Raw genomic sequence first — 17,680 nt, forward strand, 5'->3', positions numbered from 1 at the left:
CGCCAATTCTAAACCACGAAGAAGAAGACCTTCATTGACTGTTTCCAAGGAGACGACTGATACTACTGAGCGCTGGTCGGTGCCGAGAGGTGAGTTAGCTAAAGCTTGACAGTAAGTTTGGTATAATACCATAGGACAGCATACTGTGTTGTCGACGTCTCTTATTAACGAGTTTGCTCATTGTTAAACGTCGTCCTGACCCACATGAGGTCAGACTATAGAAAGCACCAGAGGTTTGACGTCAGCTAACATGCTAATGCTAACTAGCCAGCTAGCGTTATCTGATTTAGGTTAATTAAATAACACACGAACCACGGCGTAACAAGCGTAAAGGCAACGACAGCATGGCTACAAACACAGCAGTGTTTTTGACAGTTGGAACATCACACTGCTGAAGGTTGTAATTGTCTTTTTACGATGCTGGAAACAGCGAGTGACAAATAGCAGAAAAGAGCGCTATTACCTAAGGTTACTATCATAGACTGTATATAGAGGTTGCCATTGATCAAGCTAATGTATATATTTTCAGCCACATTCAGTGTCACAGAGAGGTGATGATGAGTACAGGTGTTTGGGGGCACTAAGCTTAATCTAAATTATCTTTTTATTAAAAGGTAACGCTAGCCACCTGTTATACGTATGGAAGGAGTTACAGTGTTATGTCAGATGATAACACCAAGAGATTTAAACACCTGTATGATGTAATGTAATACAACCTCTACTCTGTAAATAAATACTATCTATTTTAAAAATGTTCCGTTTTGTACAAGCTTTCGACATACTACTGGATGTTGTCTGCCTAATTTGCATGGAAGAGCAAGTGCAATATCTTACCACAAGCTATGCCCTCAAGAAATGATTCTACACCTCACTGGCACAACGTGGATAACTAATTATTATAATAATACGTTTCACAAAGATGGTAATTGTTGCATACTAGGGCTGCAGCTAATGTTATTTTCATCATTGATTAATCTGACGATTAAAATGCCAGAAGTTTTTTTTAAATGCCTGTCATAATTTCTAACAGACTAGACTTATTTTGTGTGACCAACACTTCAAAATCCAAAGATATTTAGTTCACTATCATGTGCAGCAAAGAATATCAACATGCAATCCTCATATTTGAGAAGATGGGAAAGGCAAATATTTGACATTTTTGGTTTAAAAAGATACTAAAACAACAATGTGGTTATTATTATTATCAACAATGAGCTAATGGACACATTGATATCCCCTAGGGGATAAATAAAGTATCTATCTATCTATCTATCTATCTATCTATCTATCTATCTATCTATCTATCTATCTAGTTGCTGATTAATTTTCTGTCAACATATTGTTAAAGACATTTCTTTTTTTCTTAGGGCATTAATTTGTGGTAGTGATCTGACATTTTTTCCTGTTTCAGGCAAAGACCAACGAGATGTCATTTTTATTTGACTGGATCTACAGGGGGTTTAGTAGTGTTTTACAATTCTTAGGTAAGTCCTGTCTACAGTTCTTAAATGACTTAAAAGATGGGAAAAGCACTAAAATCCCAAACTTATGAAAAGCAGAAACAATACCACTTTACAGTGTTAAATTATTGACATGTAAGCAGTATTGAAATGTTGTATGTGGTCCAGGTGATGCTAGGTCAACGTCATAAACTACTGCATAGTTAGACCTCAAAGTAATCTATAATATTAAGTAGTGGGATACCATTTACATGAGTTCTTCCATTTGTGATTTCTTCCAGGTCTGTACAAAAAGAATGGGAAGCTGGTTTTCCTGGGCCTGGACAATGCTGGTAAAACAACACTGCTGCACATGTTGAAAGATGACCGACTTGGCCAACATGTGCCCACACTGCATCCAAGTAAGGACAGACATACAGTAGACAGTAGTGTGCCATAACAGTAGTGTGCCATACTAGGGTGGTGTATTTGTCTGCATTAGTTATTATTCTAGCTTATGTTATACCACAGTGTATTATAGTACAGGTTATATCATTTATTCTCCTCTGAAAATATAGTACATATAATATGACCCTTTTTTTGTTGTATTGGCACCAATACCATAATACAGTCAGCTAAGATCCTAAGGAGCAGTTTTTTTTCCTTTCTTGGGACTCAAGACCTTAAGATTTTTGAGCAGTTTTACTTTCTGGCAGTTCAGCCTTTTGCTAGTTTTTGGCACTTTTGACATTTAGATGATTGCAAATGTGTTGGTGTTTATTTCGTGTAAGCTGCTTATAAAAAATGAGTGAGAGTAAAAACTGTTTAATTAATATATAATCGATGACTGCTTTTTTAAGAATTAAAAACATTTTGTTCATGTAAAGGTATATTTTCTACCTCAGTTACAGTGATATCATGTATCATAGGTGAGACTCTCTTATAAATTGTCTCATGGAATCACCTATGTAGTGAAACAGTCCTTATTGCTGGCAAAATATAATGACAGTATTGTCTCCTCTCTCCTTTCCATCAAAGCTTCTGAGGAGCTGACAATAGGTGGCATGACATTTACTACATTTGATCTGGGAGGACATGTACAAGGTGAGAGCTTCATTTTTGCCAATAATGATACACTATAGTAAAACTGCAAGATTCAGCGCAGGATTAAACTGCAGATTTCCATAGTGGCACCTCAACACTAAATGGACGTATAGTACATTATCAGGATAAATATTTGTGTTCATATTCTCTTATTTATTTTGGCATACAGAGCAAAATTGCAGGAACAAGATTTGAGGCTCAGTTAGCTATTAGTTATTGCAAATATTTGTGTGGGTGAGTATTTAGTTAGTTAGTTATTAGTTAATTATATCACTATTTTCACAGACACAATAATGAATAGAAATTAATGCTCACCAGTTTGTTTAAATCTGCTGCATTACATGCTAAATGTGGCCTTCACTATCACCTTCAACTGCTGCAAGTACAGCCGATTCACTAACTGTTTTTCCTTTGTTTATAGCTCGAAGAGTTTGGAAGAATTACCTGCCGGCTGTGAATGGAGTCGTCTTTCTTGTAGACTGTGCAGATCATGACAGACTCACAGAATCCAAGACTGAACTCGATGTAAGATTAACCATCACTGTTGCAGGCCGTTTCCACTGTGCAATACTGACTGTTAACAGTGAATGCATGATGATTGTGCTTGCTTGTGTATTTCCAGGCTCTCCTAGCAGATGAAACCATAGTGAATGTACCAGTGTTGGTGTTGGGTAATAAAATCGACCGTCCTGAGGCCATCAGTGAAGGAGGACTGAGAGGAGCTTTTGCTCTTGATGGTCAAGTTACAGAAAAGGTAGGCCTTATCTTTGAATTCTAAGAGATCATATGATCTCTCTGTGTGTGGCCACATGTACTGGTGCCTGTTGACCATCATCTTCATTTATCCTTATTGTGATCAACAGGGAAATGTCTCTTTGAAGGAGCTGAACATTCGACCGCTGGAGATTTTTATGTGCAGTGTGTTGAAAAAACAAGGCTATGGTGAAGGTTTCAGATGGTTATCACAGTACATTGACTGACATGCAGGACTGAACCTTAACCAGAAGGGATTTCCTTGACACATTTTCATGAAACATGACACTAAATTTGTTTCTTTGCTAAGTGTCAATCAGTCCAAATTTTAAATCCTATTATTAAGAGCATATTCTTTTTAATTCTTAAAGCATTTATTTGGGGTTTAAAGGTTTCTATGCAAAGTTTTAAAAGTGGTTCATGTTGTGTATGAATAAATATAAATGTGAAGGTTAACTGAGTTGTCCAACTGCGTGGCATGCTAATTAGATCACACCATACCTGATTACAATACATGTGCAGCCACACATTGTGCAAGAAAGTAGATATGAAGACATCACTGTTGCATTATTATTATTTAATAAACTAACTGCTTGAGTTGCAATTTATTAGGAAGTGAGTGATAAAGACATAAGAACTTATGGTAATTGTGGTGACTGGTTTATTGCTTGTGTGACATCACACTGAAATGGTTGATTTAAATTTTAAAACAATTAATTAGACAAATAACTACATACAGAAGATTAAGTTTCGTTCATTTAATGTCATGGTATGCAGCCACCGCCTTCAAAATATATAGCCAAAGATGTATGCTAATGACTTTGGGATTAGTAGGGAGAGAGATTCAACTTCAACAAAACATTTCCTCCAGGCTGAGTACAGAGCCAAAATAACATTAAATCTCCTTTACAAACCACAAAAAAGCTGAAAAGACAGCACATCCCACAGATAAAAGCAAAGATGAAGTAAACTGAGTCAAACTGAACAGCTCACTGATGACTGTGTTGTGATGAATGTGCTGCTCACTTTCAGTGTCTTGATGGAATTGGGTATTTAATTTTAGCTCTGACAGTTACATCTCTTCTCAAATCTGTTGACCCAAAGTGATGTTACATGTTGCGTTGAAGGCAGCTAAGTTTTAGTGTGCTAGTTGAGCTGAAACAAAATATTTATTATCTTTGACTTTGGTATGTTCTGAAAGGATTTTGATAACTTTCAGTGGCTGCTTCTTGCTCTATTATAGCACAGAGGTAGCAGTAATGCATCGCTCTCGAAATGTCAGGAAGCAATAATGAAGAATGACCAACTGTACTGTAGCAGAGACAGTCTTACTCCACTGCATTTGAGAGCAGGAAAGAATATACATAGTCCTGAGTCTGTTTATTGAAATCTGTTCATCTTTTAAAAAGGTATTAACTAATACTGTTTAAAATACAGTGTCTCACATGGATTAAAGTCAGGTTTGAAGCGGCAATATTTTAAATAGACTAAAATTAGAGGATAGTTTATTTTTTTGTTATTTATTCCTTTATTCTAGAGCTGAAGCAATATATCGTCATGTAATCAGCATGTAGGCTGTACAACATTAACAGGGTTGAAGTGCTGCAGGTAATGCACTTTTTGACTATCTGAAAAGATATGAGAGTGTAACCTGCAAACATTAATATGCAAACCTGTAAATTAATATTCTAATATTATTCTGGATATTTAAATGTTTTTGTTCTTCAAGTCTGTGGATGTAAACATTTTTACAATGGCTTGTATGAAACTGTATCCTCATAACGAGAAGGTGGAAATGGATAATGAGGAACAGAAGCATGTGATCATTGTGAACATCATCCCATGTTTACAGGAAGACATTTTGAATATTCTGTTCTTCTCCTTTTGAACACTGTTCTGTATCAGTAACTGAACTCCTGTAAATTATGTATAATACAGATGTAAATGTTTGTACAGTTCATGCACTTTAGTAGCAGAAATTAACTTGAATGACTATTTTCAGCAATTACAGTCTCTCTGCAAATAGTTTCAACTTGAATGACAACATCCAAATATAAAGATGAGAAGATTGGTCCATGTGATGAGCTGTTGTAATAAAAATCTGCCTTTTATTGACTCGTCTGGGCAAGTATTTCTTTTTTTTCTATTTTCAATTGCAGTGTTTTTCATGTGCTCATATTCCCTATTCAGAAAGAATATACATTTTTATTCGGGAGCTAGAATTTTCTCCAAGGATTTATGGAAACAATGCTTGTCTGTGTCTTTTACATGCGTTAGGCCTCGCAGAAAAAGACAAAAGGTTCAGTTATCAGAAGTGGGAAGTGACAAATACTTCTTCACTGTTGTGGTTGGAAGAGCCTCATACTCTTGTGCCCCACTCCATTGTGGCATCCTTCAAGTGTCTATCCTGGGACCCTTATTATTCTCTGTCCAACACTAACACTTTTATTTACAGAGGCTATAAAGCTCATTCACCACTATTTAACATTGTTGTGTTTAATACTCATTTAATTCGAATTTTTTGCACTTCAATGTCATCGTGAAAACATATCTCTCTAAATATTACCATAAAACAAAATAGTTAATATGGTTAAAAGAGGAAGTTTGTAGAAATCCAAAAGTCAAAACATTGGTTTGTAATCCAACAACAGATTTAGTATTTAACTAATAAAAAGGACCAAGGTCCAAAGGAATGTGTGGGTGGGGATGGGTAATTGCAAAGCTCCAGGTTGACATTGCTATAGTGGCCTCCTAAATATTGACTTTTTCTGAGTTGGTGCTTTTGCAATCAATTGTTCTTTTTTATGTCACTACTTAAGTTATAACACTTTGTTTTGAGATTATCACTTTGACAAGGTATAAAAATCAAAACTACTTCCACTGTAATTTTAGTGTTGTAAAAAAAAAAAAAAAAAAATTCAAGTCCAGGGTGGTGAACACTGAATCTTGTGCGAAGTCTTAGTAACCTATCTGTTGACCAAAGGGCTATCATTTTTGATTCAGTGGTGCAATCATGTTCTGTTCAACTAAGGCACATGACTGAGATTTTCTTTTCACTGTCAGATGAAGAGAAAGGCTTTGGTGCTTTTATCTTCAGACTTAATTATTGTGACACACCTTATTTTGATATCAACTGACTACAGCTATTTCAGAGCACTTTTTTAGGTTTCTAGCATAACACATTCCAAAATAAGTGAACACTTTACACCAGTCACTGTAGCCACTTTCAGAATTTTATTTAAAGATTTTACTGCTGGTTTTTAAAACATTATACTTATACAGTATCTGTAACTCTCCATGGATCTGAACACTTGTCAGGCTTTTGCTGTCTAACTCCATGCACTTTTAAATGTGTTCTTTAACATTGTTGTAAAATAAGTTTCTTGAGTTTTTTATTGCTGTATACATTTTTTCAGTATGGTTTTGAGGTCATGTTACTTGAGTATTTCCACTTTGGGAGACTTTCTAGTTTTCATCTACTACATGTCAATTTGCCCTGCTACTTATAAAATATAGCTGCTTTTTATGATATGGTGAAAATGTATCTCCAAAATATCACCTTTTCATGGGAATTTGCTGCTGTTACTGCTCAGTGACACAACTCATTTTCAAATTGATCTTAAGAGTTATACAAGAGTTATTTTTTGTTCAACATGTAGAAGATCATGCAATCTCTCTGCATATCTCCAGTTTAGGAGAAATTGCATGACCCTGGACCCTTTACTTGTAGCTTCAGGATTTTCACTTGTATTCAATTAAACTGGAACAGATCCATAATACAGTGCTGTCTTCACATTGTGGTCATTTAGTGGTGTGGTATTAAGCTGCCAACCTGCTGTAATTTGTTCTTCTAGCATGAGGTGGCAGCTAAGCACCAAAATTACCCCAGCAAATATCCTCATCTGCGTGTCAGAGTCTCAACTGAGAGGAAACTCTGGAGCTTTCAACCTCATCTTGTTTTGTTATTCCACTGGAGGCTCCATGATTGTAGATGATGATGATGATGATGATGATGAAATTAACCACAATCAGATGTAATCGTGTGTGTAACAGGCTGTGGCTGAAAGAATCTTCAGCAATCAGTGCTTCACACATCAGGTGGGGGACCAAAAGGTCATGGGAAAAAAGTTCTGTGTTCTAAAATATTCATTATATACACATCCAGCTTATGTTTTATAAGCAGATTACTCCACGTAAGGTAGGCTTACTGAAAACAGCGTTGGTTTATTTATGGATCTGCTGTGGTGAAAAGCTGAGTGCTGCAGTCAGTAATACAGATCCTCTCCTGACCACACTGAGGACACAAAAAACCTGCCTTTAGCTTATAAATTCATTGGATGTCCCAATCTAAGCAAAGTGTTCCTTTTTTTTTTTTTTTACAGAGGGTAATGGAGAGTGACTTGGTGGCACATGTATCCAGTATGTCTTAGCACAAAGTACAGTATAAGATAATAATAATAACAGTAACTGTGAAGATTGGACCAGATTCAGAAGACTTTAGGAACGACATGAGCCAAAATAATAGAGATAATAGTGAAATAGAGACACAGGGCACGGCTGTAGAGTTTGACTGCTTATATTGAACGGTAAGCAGGTTCATTTAAGTTCCAATATATATTTGTTCATATTCCCCATGTAAAAAAAATAAACAAAAAAAATGTGTGCATATTAGTGCTGACCAATTAATCTTATTTTCTTCGCCATCGCGATATGAACATGTGCAATAAACACATTGCAAAAGACTGACTGAGATGCGATACATTAGAAAAAATCATTTCATTTTAATACGCCATGTACGCAGGGTTTTCAAGGCACAGCGCCTGAGCCAAATGAACCAGAAAAAACTACTGCATTTTGGTGTCAGGCTGCAGCCTCTCATACACACTCAGCAGACAGCACGGAGCCGACAACAACTACGGTCGTAGCTCTGAGTGTCATCACAACCTTTGCGAGTAAAAAAGCAATTAGCGTCCTTCATCACACCACCTGTTCAACAAGATTTAATCATGTAGTAAACCACATTTTCAACGTGTCCCGTCCACTGCGGTTTGTTTTACACGAGCACCGCATGCTAACGTTAAGCTAATAGTGAATGGTTATGAACAAAATAAAAGGAAAACTTTCTGTGTGTAGACTGCAATTCATGCACACCTTTATAAACTTATAACTACAGCCTGAGACAGCAGCCACCCCCCTCAGCAGTGTTACCTGCAGCAGAGAGAGGAGGACAGAGGAGAAGATTGATAGTGACCATTGTCTGTAATCTTTATTCAGCTTCGCTCAGCAAAACTGTATATGCACACTTCGATATTTGTTTATTTATTGCATGTATGCATGCATGCATCATCATTGCAATATTGAAAAGTGTCATCGCACATCGCAAATTTTCATCATACCATGCAGGCCTAGCGCAGATTCAAAAAAATAAAGTTAGACCCAGGTCTTTTTGAAATATCTGTAAGAGTCACAGTTCTTGTTCACTCTCCAGTGTAAGTTTGTATGTTAGCTATTCCCGGAGCTATATATGTGTGTACAGTTCAATCCTACCGCACTTGAAGTAGGCGTGGAATACTTGAGTGTTCTCGCCTCCTTCTTGCAGGCATCAGGCTCGGTATCTCAGGTTCGGTGTCATGTGGGAGGGGCTAGCTATCCAATACTGGAAAAGGTTTTCTCTGGAATCGTCTCTCAAAACTCCTCCAATGGTTCCGAGATCTTCTCCAAAGTCTCGGCTCAGCTCGGGAGAATCAATCCAACTAAAAAGAACCTGATCTAAGAATAAGGTCAAAATAAAATTACCTTTATGCTAATTCTATGAGCGTTTACAATCATAGGATAAAGCTAATTAAATATCAACTCAATGCTCTAAGTTACAAACTTATGCTGTACAACATAAGCCATTCACTTCAGTTTCAAAATTACAATTTCATTCATAACCAAACAAAATTATTTGTTTAGAGAGCTAATATTCTTGGTATAAGCTCAGTTGCAGTTAAGGTGTATAATATAAAATAGAAATAACAATATAAATTTTAGTCACTGACGCACCTTTAACATATTCTCAAATCCTTATACAATAAAAGATGAGTGCAAAAACACAATTAACAGTAAAAAAAAAATGTAGTTAATGGTGCACCTTTATAATGTTCTGAAATCTATGTTCACTCAAAGAAATGCTAAAAGGGGGATTCACTAGCACACATCTTAAGCAGCAGCTAAGTTGCAGCAACCCACACAAATAGTACAAAAAATGCATCAAAACACAATAAGGAACAGTCTCTTTAACACACTAGAGTGCCAGAAGATAGCTGTTTATCAGCAATATTTTTAAACGTTTTAAAACGTTAACACGTTTAGCATAGTCAAATGTGATTTTACATAGCACTCGTTAGCGTCTAAGCTAGCAGAGTTTTATCGCTAACTTTTTTAGCATAAGTCAACATAGTGAAAATTAGCATCCGGGCTAAAAGATGTGTTCTCCAGTTAATTACAAGCTAGAAGCTGATTCAACTCACCAGTGCAATGAATTAGGACATTAGCTTGGAAAATGGCGTCTGGTCTCAGTGCTCGACCTGTAACGGCACGGTGTTCTCTTCTATTTCTATCCACTCCGTGATTTTATGTGGTAACAATACAGTATGAATTAACAACCGTAAACACAACATTAACTTTCGTGAGTTACTCCATTGCTTAACCCGAGTTTCTTACCACTTTGATAAACACGCTGTGCTCAGCTAACATTGCGTCTTGTCCCTTAACCTCTCACCAACGTGCCCAGTCAGTGGGCCGCTGGGAGGCGGACTGAAGCTTCTGATTGGCTAAACTGAAACTTAACTTGACTTTATTGGCTGTTAATCCAGGTGGAACTGTATGATTTTCTCAGCATTAACATAGAGGTATATTTATTTCTTTTATTGCTGATTTAACCTATCTGTGTTATACATAGTAGCCACAAGTACAACCTAATTTGTCCCTAGATTAACCCTTCTCAAACCTGAAATAGTTAGAAAAGACTAAAACCAACACATAGCTTGGCTCCAGTGCCTTTATTAGTAAAGTGCTCAGCCTAGAAGTACATTCTTATTCACTAACATGCAATACTAAAAACAACCAAATGTCTGGCCTATCAATAGCATGAATGAAGACATGGCAACAATATTCTCATAGAAAAAAAAATTACAATGTGAATTCAAGTATACACACAGAACTTCAAGTAATGCACACATTTTTTATAAACACAAAATACAGATTTTCAAGTTGCAAACTCAGAATAAAACGTAATTGTGCCACATTCTTTGACATGATTTCAGAGATAGCAGAGGACAGCGATTAGTGGTTTCTACTGTAGGTGCAGTTCTACAGATTTTCAATAAAAGTAATCCAACTGGAAATATATAGGTCCTGTATCGTTGTGTGTATCCACTTAATTCGTAAAGCATGTACAATTTAAAAACTGCCATGAGCTGTGGTGCACCTTTATCATAAAGGTGGCTTGAAACCATAGTAACCTGAAACCCTCTAAGCTTGCTTCATAGATAATTTACACTGGATTTATATACAGAAGCAGAATCAGTTAAGAAATACATTACCACGTTGCTCTGAACTGCTTTAAAGGAACTGTTCGACATTTTGTTTTCTTGCTGAGAGTCAGAGACGATTGATACCACTCTCTGTCTGTACAATAACTATGAAGCTATAACCAGGACATGGTTATCTTACTTCTCTTAAACCTGCAATAACTGATTTTTTTTGTACACTTGCAACATCAACATATCATCACAGTTGCTTGTTTACACATTCAGCTTTCATATGGAGCCATGTTTCTGTCTAACTGATGAATTTAGGTCCAGTATTTACTCTTTTTTAGCTCTGTTTTTGGTCTCCACTCCACTATGTTCACCAGTTAGTTGCTCACTGTGTCTGTCTGCTGTTTGGTGCTGAGCACAAAGTGTAAAGTGGATTTTTAAGAAATGTTTTTTTCCTGAAGTTGCCTGTACAGACCACACAGCTAAAGAAACTAGCTGTGTCACATTTTCACACTTTCATCTGATTATTATGAAAATATCCATCTTAGTCATTTAAAGACTGGAAGCATGGGAAAACAGCTAATCTGACTAAGCTAAATAGCAAGTAAACCCACCTACCAGCACCTTTACAGCTCACTAATCAAGACATTATATCTCGTTTGGTTAATCCATACAAAAAGTGTAAAAATGACAGTCTGTGTTTTTTACAGGATGTTATGTGCTGGAATATTTCTTTCACTGGCACAGTGACTTCCTTGGTCATCCACCACATGCTTTTTTGGTTTTGTACAGATTAGTTGGTGGATTTTGTTTTACCTTTAGACAGAGCCAGGCAACTGATTCCCCATTTCCAATTTTAATTCTAAAACAAGCTAAGTTAACTGAGTAACTGCTAGTTTCATATTTAACTTAATGACATAAGAGTGGTATCAAGCTTCTCATTTAACTCTCAGCAAGAAAGCAAAAAAGCGTATGCTGAACTATTCCTTTAAATTCTGATCTCTAGTCATTCCAGTGGGACGGCGGCTCTAATACTCAAGCAGTTGTTCACACAATACAAAATTACTGGTAATCTCTATATGCATAGATGGCGGTCTGACAAGATAGGAATTCTGATGGACTTTAGCTACCTATGGCGCAGTAGTCAGTGGGTCCTGCTTTTCAGGACGGCAAAACAAAAAGCTCTGTTGCTCAAAAAACAGAGAAGAGAATGAAGCAATTACACCTATCTAAGACAAAAACTGGTCATTATCTCATCACTGGACCTGCCCGGAACCACATATCCCACCAGGATGATACATAATTCCATGCCTCCTGAGTCCGATCCCAAAATCTTTTGCTGCTAGGAGAGAGCCATTCCTGTAGATTTTCAGGCCAGCAGCTGTGACATGGCTCTCTGCGTGGGGTCAGACAGTTCTACCAGATGTATCCTCCATCATCTGCCTCGCCTTCCTCTTCCTCCTCCTCTTCTGCCTCCTCACCGTTGTCCTCTGCCTCCTTCTCCTCTTCATCCTCCCATCCAACACCGCTCCCAAAATCTCCAGAGTATCCAGCCACTTCATCTGGAAAAAGGTAAAAATATAAGAAATTGTTATGTATTGTTATGTGTTTTATATCACTGTAAATTGAATATCTTCGGGTTTTGCTGGTCAGACAAAACAAAGAATTTGAATGTGTCACCTTGAGCTTTGAGACCTTTTAATGGACATTTTTCAAATTTTTTGACATTTGACAGATTAATTGACTTAAAAATGAACTGATAAGTCAAAAGAATAACTGAGAGGGTAATTGATAACAAAAATAACCATCCATTTCACCGCTTTTTCTGATACTGAGATCTAACACAAGGTTTTGAACAGATGCAGTTATTATTTCCTACACTGCCAAAAATCTCCATCTGTTCAATCATTTTTCGTCTGTAACTGATTCCTTAATTAAAACAAATTCAAAAAAACAGCAGATGAAGAAAGAATATTACAACCTGTCGATCTTATCAATAATTTTCTCGAAATGAGTGTCTGTAATTTGAAACATGAAAGAATAAGGCAGGTCAGTGCACCAAAATCCAGAAATAAAAATCACGACACAAACAAAAGATGACTTTATAAGAAGGAGATTTTCTTGTAGTGCACAGTGTGAGGAAATATGTGTTCGCCAAATGCCCCTCTCTTACCGCAGTCGGGGTTGCCATGGATTCTGGTGCCCATCATCTCTCCACCATGCTGGTCGACGCACCAGCACTCCCCTCGGCTCTGGTCACACTGTACTTTCCTGTAGTAGCCGTCCTCATCACAGCTGGGAATGTACATCCCTGCAAGGACATGCACGGCCACACACACACACACACACACCACGATGTTAAATATTTATGCCCTCAGCACACATAGCTGCCTCATGCTGATGCCTGAGATGAGCGCAGCATAAACGAGAATGCCAGCACGCCTTAGTGAACCTGTGATAAGACCATCAGTCAGGACGGAGAAGCAGCTTTTTGGCAGAGGATACCACGCAGACAGAGAGAGAGCTCACCCTGTTTGTTTTACACAAGCATGCATATGCTGGCGGATGTGATTTCATACAGCATGTTGGCGTAGCGTGTTTCCTTGTGTTGTGAGAGTGGCATGTAAAAATGTAGTGACAGACTCAGTGACAGAGCTCCACTGTTCCAGCCTCCCTCAGGACGCTCTTGTCAAACCTGAAGTGAAATTCTCTAACAAGCTACCACCCACCCCCCAACCCCCACCCCCAGCCACTGCGAGGACGAGAGAAAACACAAGCAATGAGACAAGTGGGCTACAGGGATGGAAGAACACATCTCTGGAGCTGAAGACTGGAAAGTAGCTGTACAGCATGTTGAGCATGCTGGGTTGATACTGCAATGTGGGGTTTCCCAGGGAGCCAAGCAGGCACGTTAGCCTTGCTCCTTCCCAAAGCCAGAGCTGCCCTTTAATCCCCCCCCCAGCCTGATTAGGGCCTAATCCTAGCCGTGAGCTTGTGATCTCTTTAATGAGGCTCCTCCAGCTCCTCGCCTGCTGCTGCAAGCGCCTTGTTACACAGGTACACCCAGAGACACTGCAGCGGATGCGGGGGCACGCCAGCTAGTTAGCGCATAGTGGTAATTTCCTGTTTCTCTGCACGTGTGGTGTTTAAAAATGTTCAGTCAAATAATTCTTGAACTTCACGCTGCTGTTAGGAGGAATGTATTTACCAGGCTTCTTCTTGGCCGCCTCCTGCACCTGGATCCTCTCCAGCTCAGCGAGGCACGGCGGCTCTGTGAGAATCACAGAAGAAAAGTGATGACAGACAATACCTGAAACTGCTCGCCCTCAAACTTTATCTCAATCAATGCTCTTCATAATTACACTTTTTGCCCATATTGATTTGTTTAAGAAGTCTTATATTTCATTCCCTCAGAGCCTGATCGATTGTCGAGAGCTTAGGTGAAAGCACATATGGATGTAGTCTGAGAATGACGAAGATATCTCTAGAAAAGATAGGAACAGAAACGAAGAGGAGAAAGTTTTCTCATCTGAAAAGAATTTCTGGTGTGTTTGCACAAAACAACAAGTCATGGGTCTTTATCAGTTCTCTGAAGCTTCATTGTCAAGTCACAAAGAGAAAGGCCTGTTACAGTGGTTTGTAAATATTTCTTTATACTCTTTATCCTGTATATAGTATGTGTCCAAATCATTATCATAAAACCATTTTTACATATTGGCTACGGGTGAAGTAGTTTATAATTATCAGCGGCTAGAGATGAAAAATTGATTAGGGTGTCAGTGTAACCTATTGCATGCAGGTTAAATGCCTGATCAATTGGATAATCTGCGCGCAAATGAGGTTACTGCCAGGAATATCCTGTATTTGTTTAGTAAAGGTCAAATGGTGCACATGTGCACTGTGTAAATAGCTCTGTGAGCACAGGTTATCTGTGCAAAACACATCCATAGAGACACTTATATTATAATATATATTAACACCATAACTACTACATGTAGAGAACATGACTTCTAAAATAAAATTCATTTTCCAACTTATTTTCAAGCACACCAGCTATTTCTAGATTCATTCTATGATCATTTTGCCTGACATTTCTATTAATGCAACTGACGGTGTCACCATGTAACTTTGGTGATTTGCTTTCAAATTCTATGCAAATGAAATAAGCTTTTGGTAGTTTTTTTTTCAATAAGAGCGACCTGTAGTTCTTTGTCAAAATATTGACACCAAATCAAACCAGACTTCAAACCACGTTTCCACTTATTTAAAACACCTCCAGTACTACGATGTGGGGACACTGTATGAAATCTTAAAATCATGTAAAGTTGTAGAATAGGAGGTATGCACCTGATAAACCATATGTCATCTGCTACTTTGCATTCATATGTGGAATAAAAATCCATGAAGACATGGGTAAAAACAGATTTATAGCTTCTTTTCCACAGACTGAGAAAACTGCATCTGTGTAGCTGCTTGTTCCACAGAGGAACTGCCAATGTTTACTGCATCCCAGGACAGGACATAGTGTTATTCAAAGCCTCCATTGTGAGAAACTGTTGTTTTTTGCACTTGTGGCTGGAAAGTTTTTGGTTTCTCTTGCAGTGGCAACCAAAGAAACCAGCAGTGAAGGAAGCTGTCAAGCTGAAGACGGAGGCCTTTGGGGCTTGGTTTTAGCCCAGGGGAGCCCTAAATCAGGGAAGGACTGTGTTTTCTGGTGGAGAGACAAAACTTGGGCAGAGTGGGCAGAGTTCATTGAGGACATGGAGGAGGACTGTCAATTGGCAAGACAGACATTTTCACAAACTGTCAGATGACTCAGATAAAAGAGGTCTTGCCAAGATTGTTCTCAGCAGGGAAGAAGAACTGCTAACCATGCTGGGGGAATATTGCTGGACCTGGATAAGTAGTGGATGAGAGATGAATGGATGGAGAATTCAGGCACAAGTTTGCACAAACTGCTGAAGTCTAAAATAAAGAGAAGCAACAGACAACCAGAATGTGCTTTGAAGATGTTGATTAGCCTGCCAAATCCTGCTTTAAAATAGCTGTCTGCTGTCGGCTGTCAGACTTGGCTGAAGGGATAGTTCAATATTTTGGGAAATGCACTTTCTTAAGATATCAAACTGTTCCTGTAAGGGTGTTGCTGCTTCCCTGGTGTTGAGGTAAAGACCCAAACATACAACATATGTGTCAGAACAGATGTCTGGGCACTTTTCAGTGACTACAGACCACTCACTTCACAGTTAGAAAAGTTTGCTTTGCCACTCACTGATGTAACCTTGTTATCATTTCACCCTTTTAGAGATTTGACTCAAATCTCAGTGGGGATCCCTTCACTCACTTTCTCTCCAGAAGCAGAGGCACCACTCCGCCGTGGAGACCTTCCCGTCTTTGTAGCTGTCGCAGGAGTTGAAGAAGGGTCGGATGCAGACCTCGTACTTGTCCAGGTTAATAGCAGCCAGCTCAGCTTGGTCCAGATACAGGTCACTGTTGGTGTCCAGCTTCGAGAACATCCAGCCGATGGAGTCCTTGCAGCTCGCTACCAGGCTCCTGTCCAGCGCTGTCAGAAATAATTTGCATAATACTTAAGTTTCCTTCTGTTTACACTACATTTCCTTGCATAGACAATTGAGTTGTAAGTTTGGAGGCGGAGGAGAATAAAGCCGCTTTGTGAGTTACTAACCTGAAGCGGTGCCAGCTCCGAGCTTGCCAGAGTTATTCCGCTTCGCGTTTCCATGAAGGAGTTGGAACCAGTCTCTCAGCCGGTCACCCAGGTCTGCCAGGTCCTGGCCAGTGCAGCTCTCTAAAGGAGCAAGAAAAAAAAAGGGAATCCCTGCATTTAAAACCCTGGCAGGCACTTAATAGCAATCTGACTCACCTTCCCAAAAAGCAGGCAAGGGACTCAGCGCAGCTTCATATTGCTCTCACTGATGTACAGTGCACAGAACATAAGGCGCAGGTTTCCCTCACTGCAAAGCTGTTGAGGTGTACTGTTGGATTTTCATGCTGTGATTTCTAAGTGTATGATCTGCTAATCAAAGAAAACATTATTTTGCAATTAACTCTACTACAGCAAATCGCTGTTATCCAATAAAAATCCACTTTTAGTCTCAGGCTAAACACTTATTCCAGGCTACAGATGAAAAACAGGAGTAACATTTCATCCCTTTGATCAATTGGCATTTTCACGTGCCCGAGAGCCCTGACAATCAATAGTGTTTGGCTGCTATGATAGATAGTGTACACTCTAAATAATTAATTACAACATGATTGGAAGAGCAGTTTAACCACATGGGGGATATTTGGCTAACAGTAATCTCTGAAATTGTTGAGTATTGATTCCAAACATCAAGCATCAGGTTGATTGGTTGTCTCAGGCAATTGGAGTCAGTCCTTTCCTACACACAGCGTGCCATGTGTGGCCACCAGTGTATCATAACTTTCTTCTTTTTTTTTCTTTTTTTTTTTTTTTTTGAAGCTCTGACTCATGAAAACACTGAGAGTGATCCAAACAGGGAGGTGTGAATCCAGAAATCAAGATGCGTAAAATTAAGATGCCACTTGCCACGTTTGGTGTCAGCATTTGTGATGGTAACGGAGGCTGTGGCGCAGGGGCAGAAGCCAGCACACATGATGTTCAGGTCTTTGCCTGTGAGGCAGGCCTGCTGCTCCAGCTTACACTGTACGAGAGAGAGAGAGAGAGAGAGAGAAAGAGAGAGAGTTGCATGGATGCAGTTAAAATATTTATGGGGGTGACCGCAGGAAAGGGAGATTGCTCATTCAGATGAGACACAGCACTTAGAGAAAGGCAGCAAGAATGAGCTGTCATTTTCCGCCATCTTCTCATGCAAGGTCAAAATT

At 38.7% G+C, this 17,680-nt stretch overlaps 2 protein-coding genes and 1 long non-coding RNA gene across 3 annotated transcripts in view; 1 reads left to right on the plus strand and 2 right to left on the minus strand.

Annotated features, from left to right (window-relative positions):
• Positions 1 to 23: 23 nt before the first annotated feature.
• sar1aa (secretion associated, Ras related GTPase 1Aa) lies at positions 24 to 5,411 on the plus strand. Its single transcript, XM_056365193.1, has 7 exons — positions 24 to 89; positions 1,412 to 1,484; positions 1,742 to 1,861; positions 2,478 to 2,543; positions 2,965 to 3,068; positions 3,166 to 3,297; positions 3,407 to 5,411. The coding sequence occupies exons 2-7, from the start codon at positions 1,427 to 1,429 to the stop codon at positions 3,521 to 3,523; spliced, it is 597 nt and encodes a 198-aa protein (XP_056221168.1). The 5' UTR covers positions 24 to 89; positions 1,412 to 1,426; the 3' UTR covers positions 3,524 to 5,411.
• Positions 5,412 to 6,507: 1,096 nt separating this feature from the next.
• Positions 6,508 to 10,122, minus strand: LOC130162551 (uncharacterized). The gene is made up of 2 exons (XR_008826281.1): positions 9,809 to 10,122; positions 6,508 to 9,065 (listed from the first exon to the last, which is right to left on the minus strand). It is a non-coding gene; the product is annotated as an uncharacterized LOC130162551 (long non-coding RNA).
• Positions 10,123 to 10,324: 202 nt separating this feature from the next.
• LOC130162944 (testican-2-like) overlaps positions 10,325 to 17,680 on the minus strand; it is a 40,221-nt gene continuing 32,865 nt past the window's right edge. The window contains exons 5-10 of the mRNA XM_056366849.1: positions 17,385 to 17,499; positions 16,503 to 16,622; positions 16,161 to 16,379; positions 14,028 to 14,090; positions 12,993 to 13,130; positions 10,325 to 12,381 (exon numbers count right to left, since the gene is read on the minus strand). Of these exons, the coding sequence (XP_056222824.1) occupies positions 12,236 to 12,381; positions 12,993 to 13,130; positions 14,028 to 14,090; positions 16,161 to 16,379; positions 16,503 to 16,622; positions 17,385 to 17,499 (801 nt within the window). The 3' untranslated portion in view covers positions 10,325 to 12,235. The remainder of the gene's footprint in view (positions 12,382 to 12,992; positions 13,131 to 14,027; positions 14,091 to 16,160; positions 16,380 to 16,502; positions 16,623 to 17,384; positions 17,500 to 17,680) is intronic.

Source organism: Seriola aureovittata, chromosome 21 (assembly GCF_021018895.1).
Source record: "Seriola aureovittata isolate HTS-2021-v1 ecotype China chromosome 21, ASM2101889v1, whole genome shotgun sequence".
In the NCBI taxonomy this organism is placed as follows: domain Eukaryota; kingdom Metazoa; phylum Chordata; class Actinopteri; order Carangiformes; family Carangidae; genus Seriola; species Seriola aureovittata.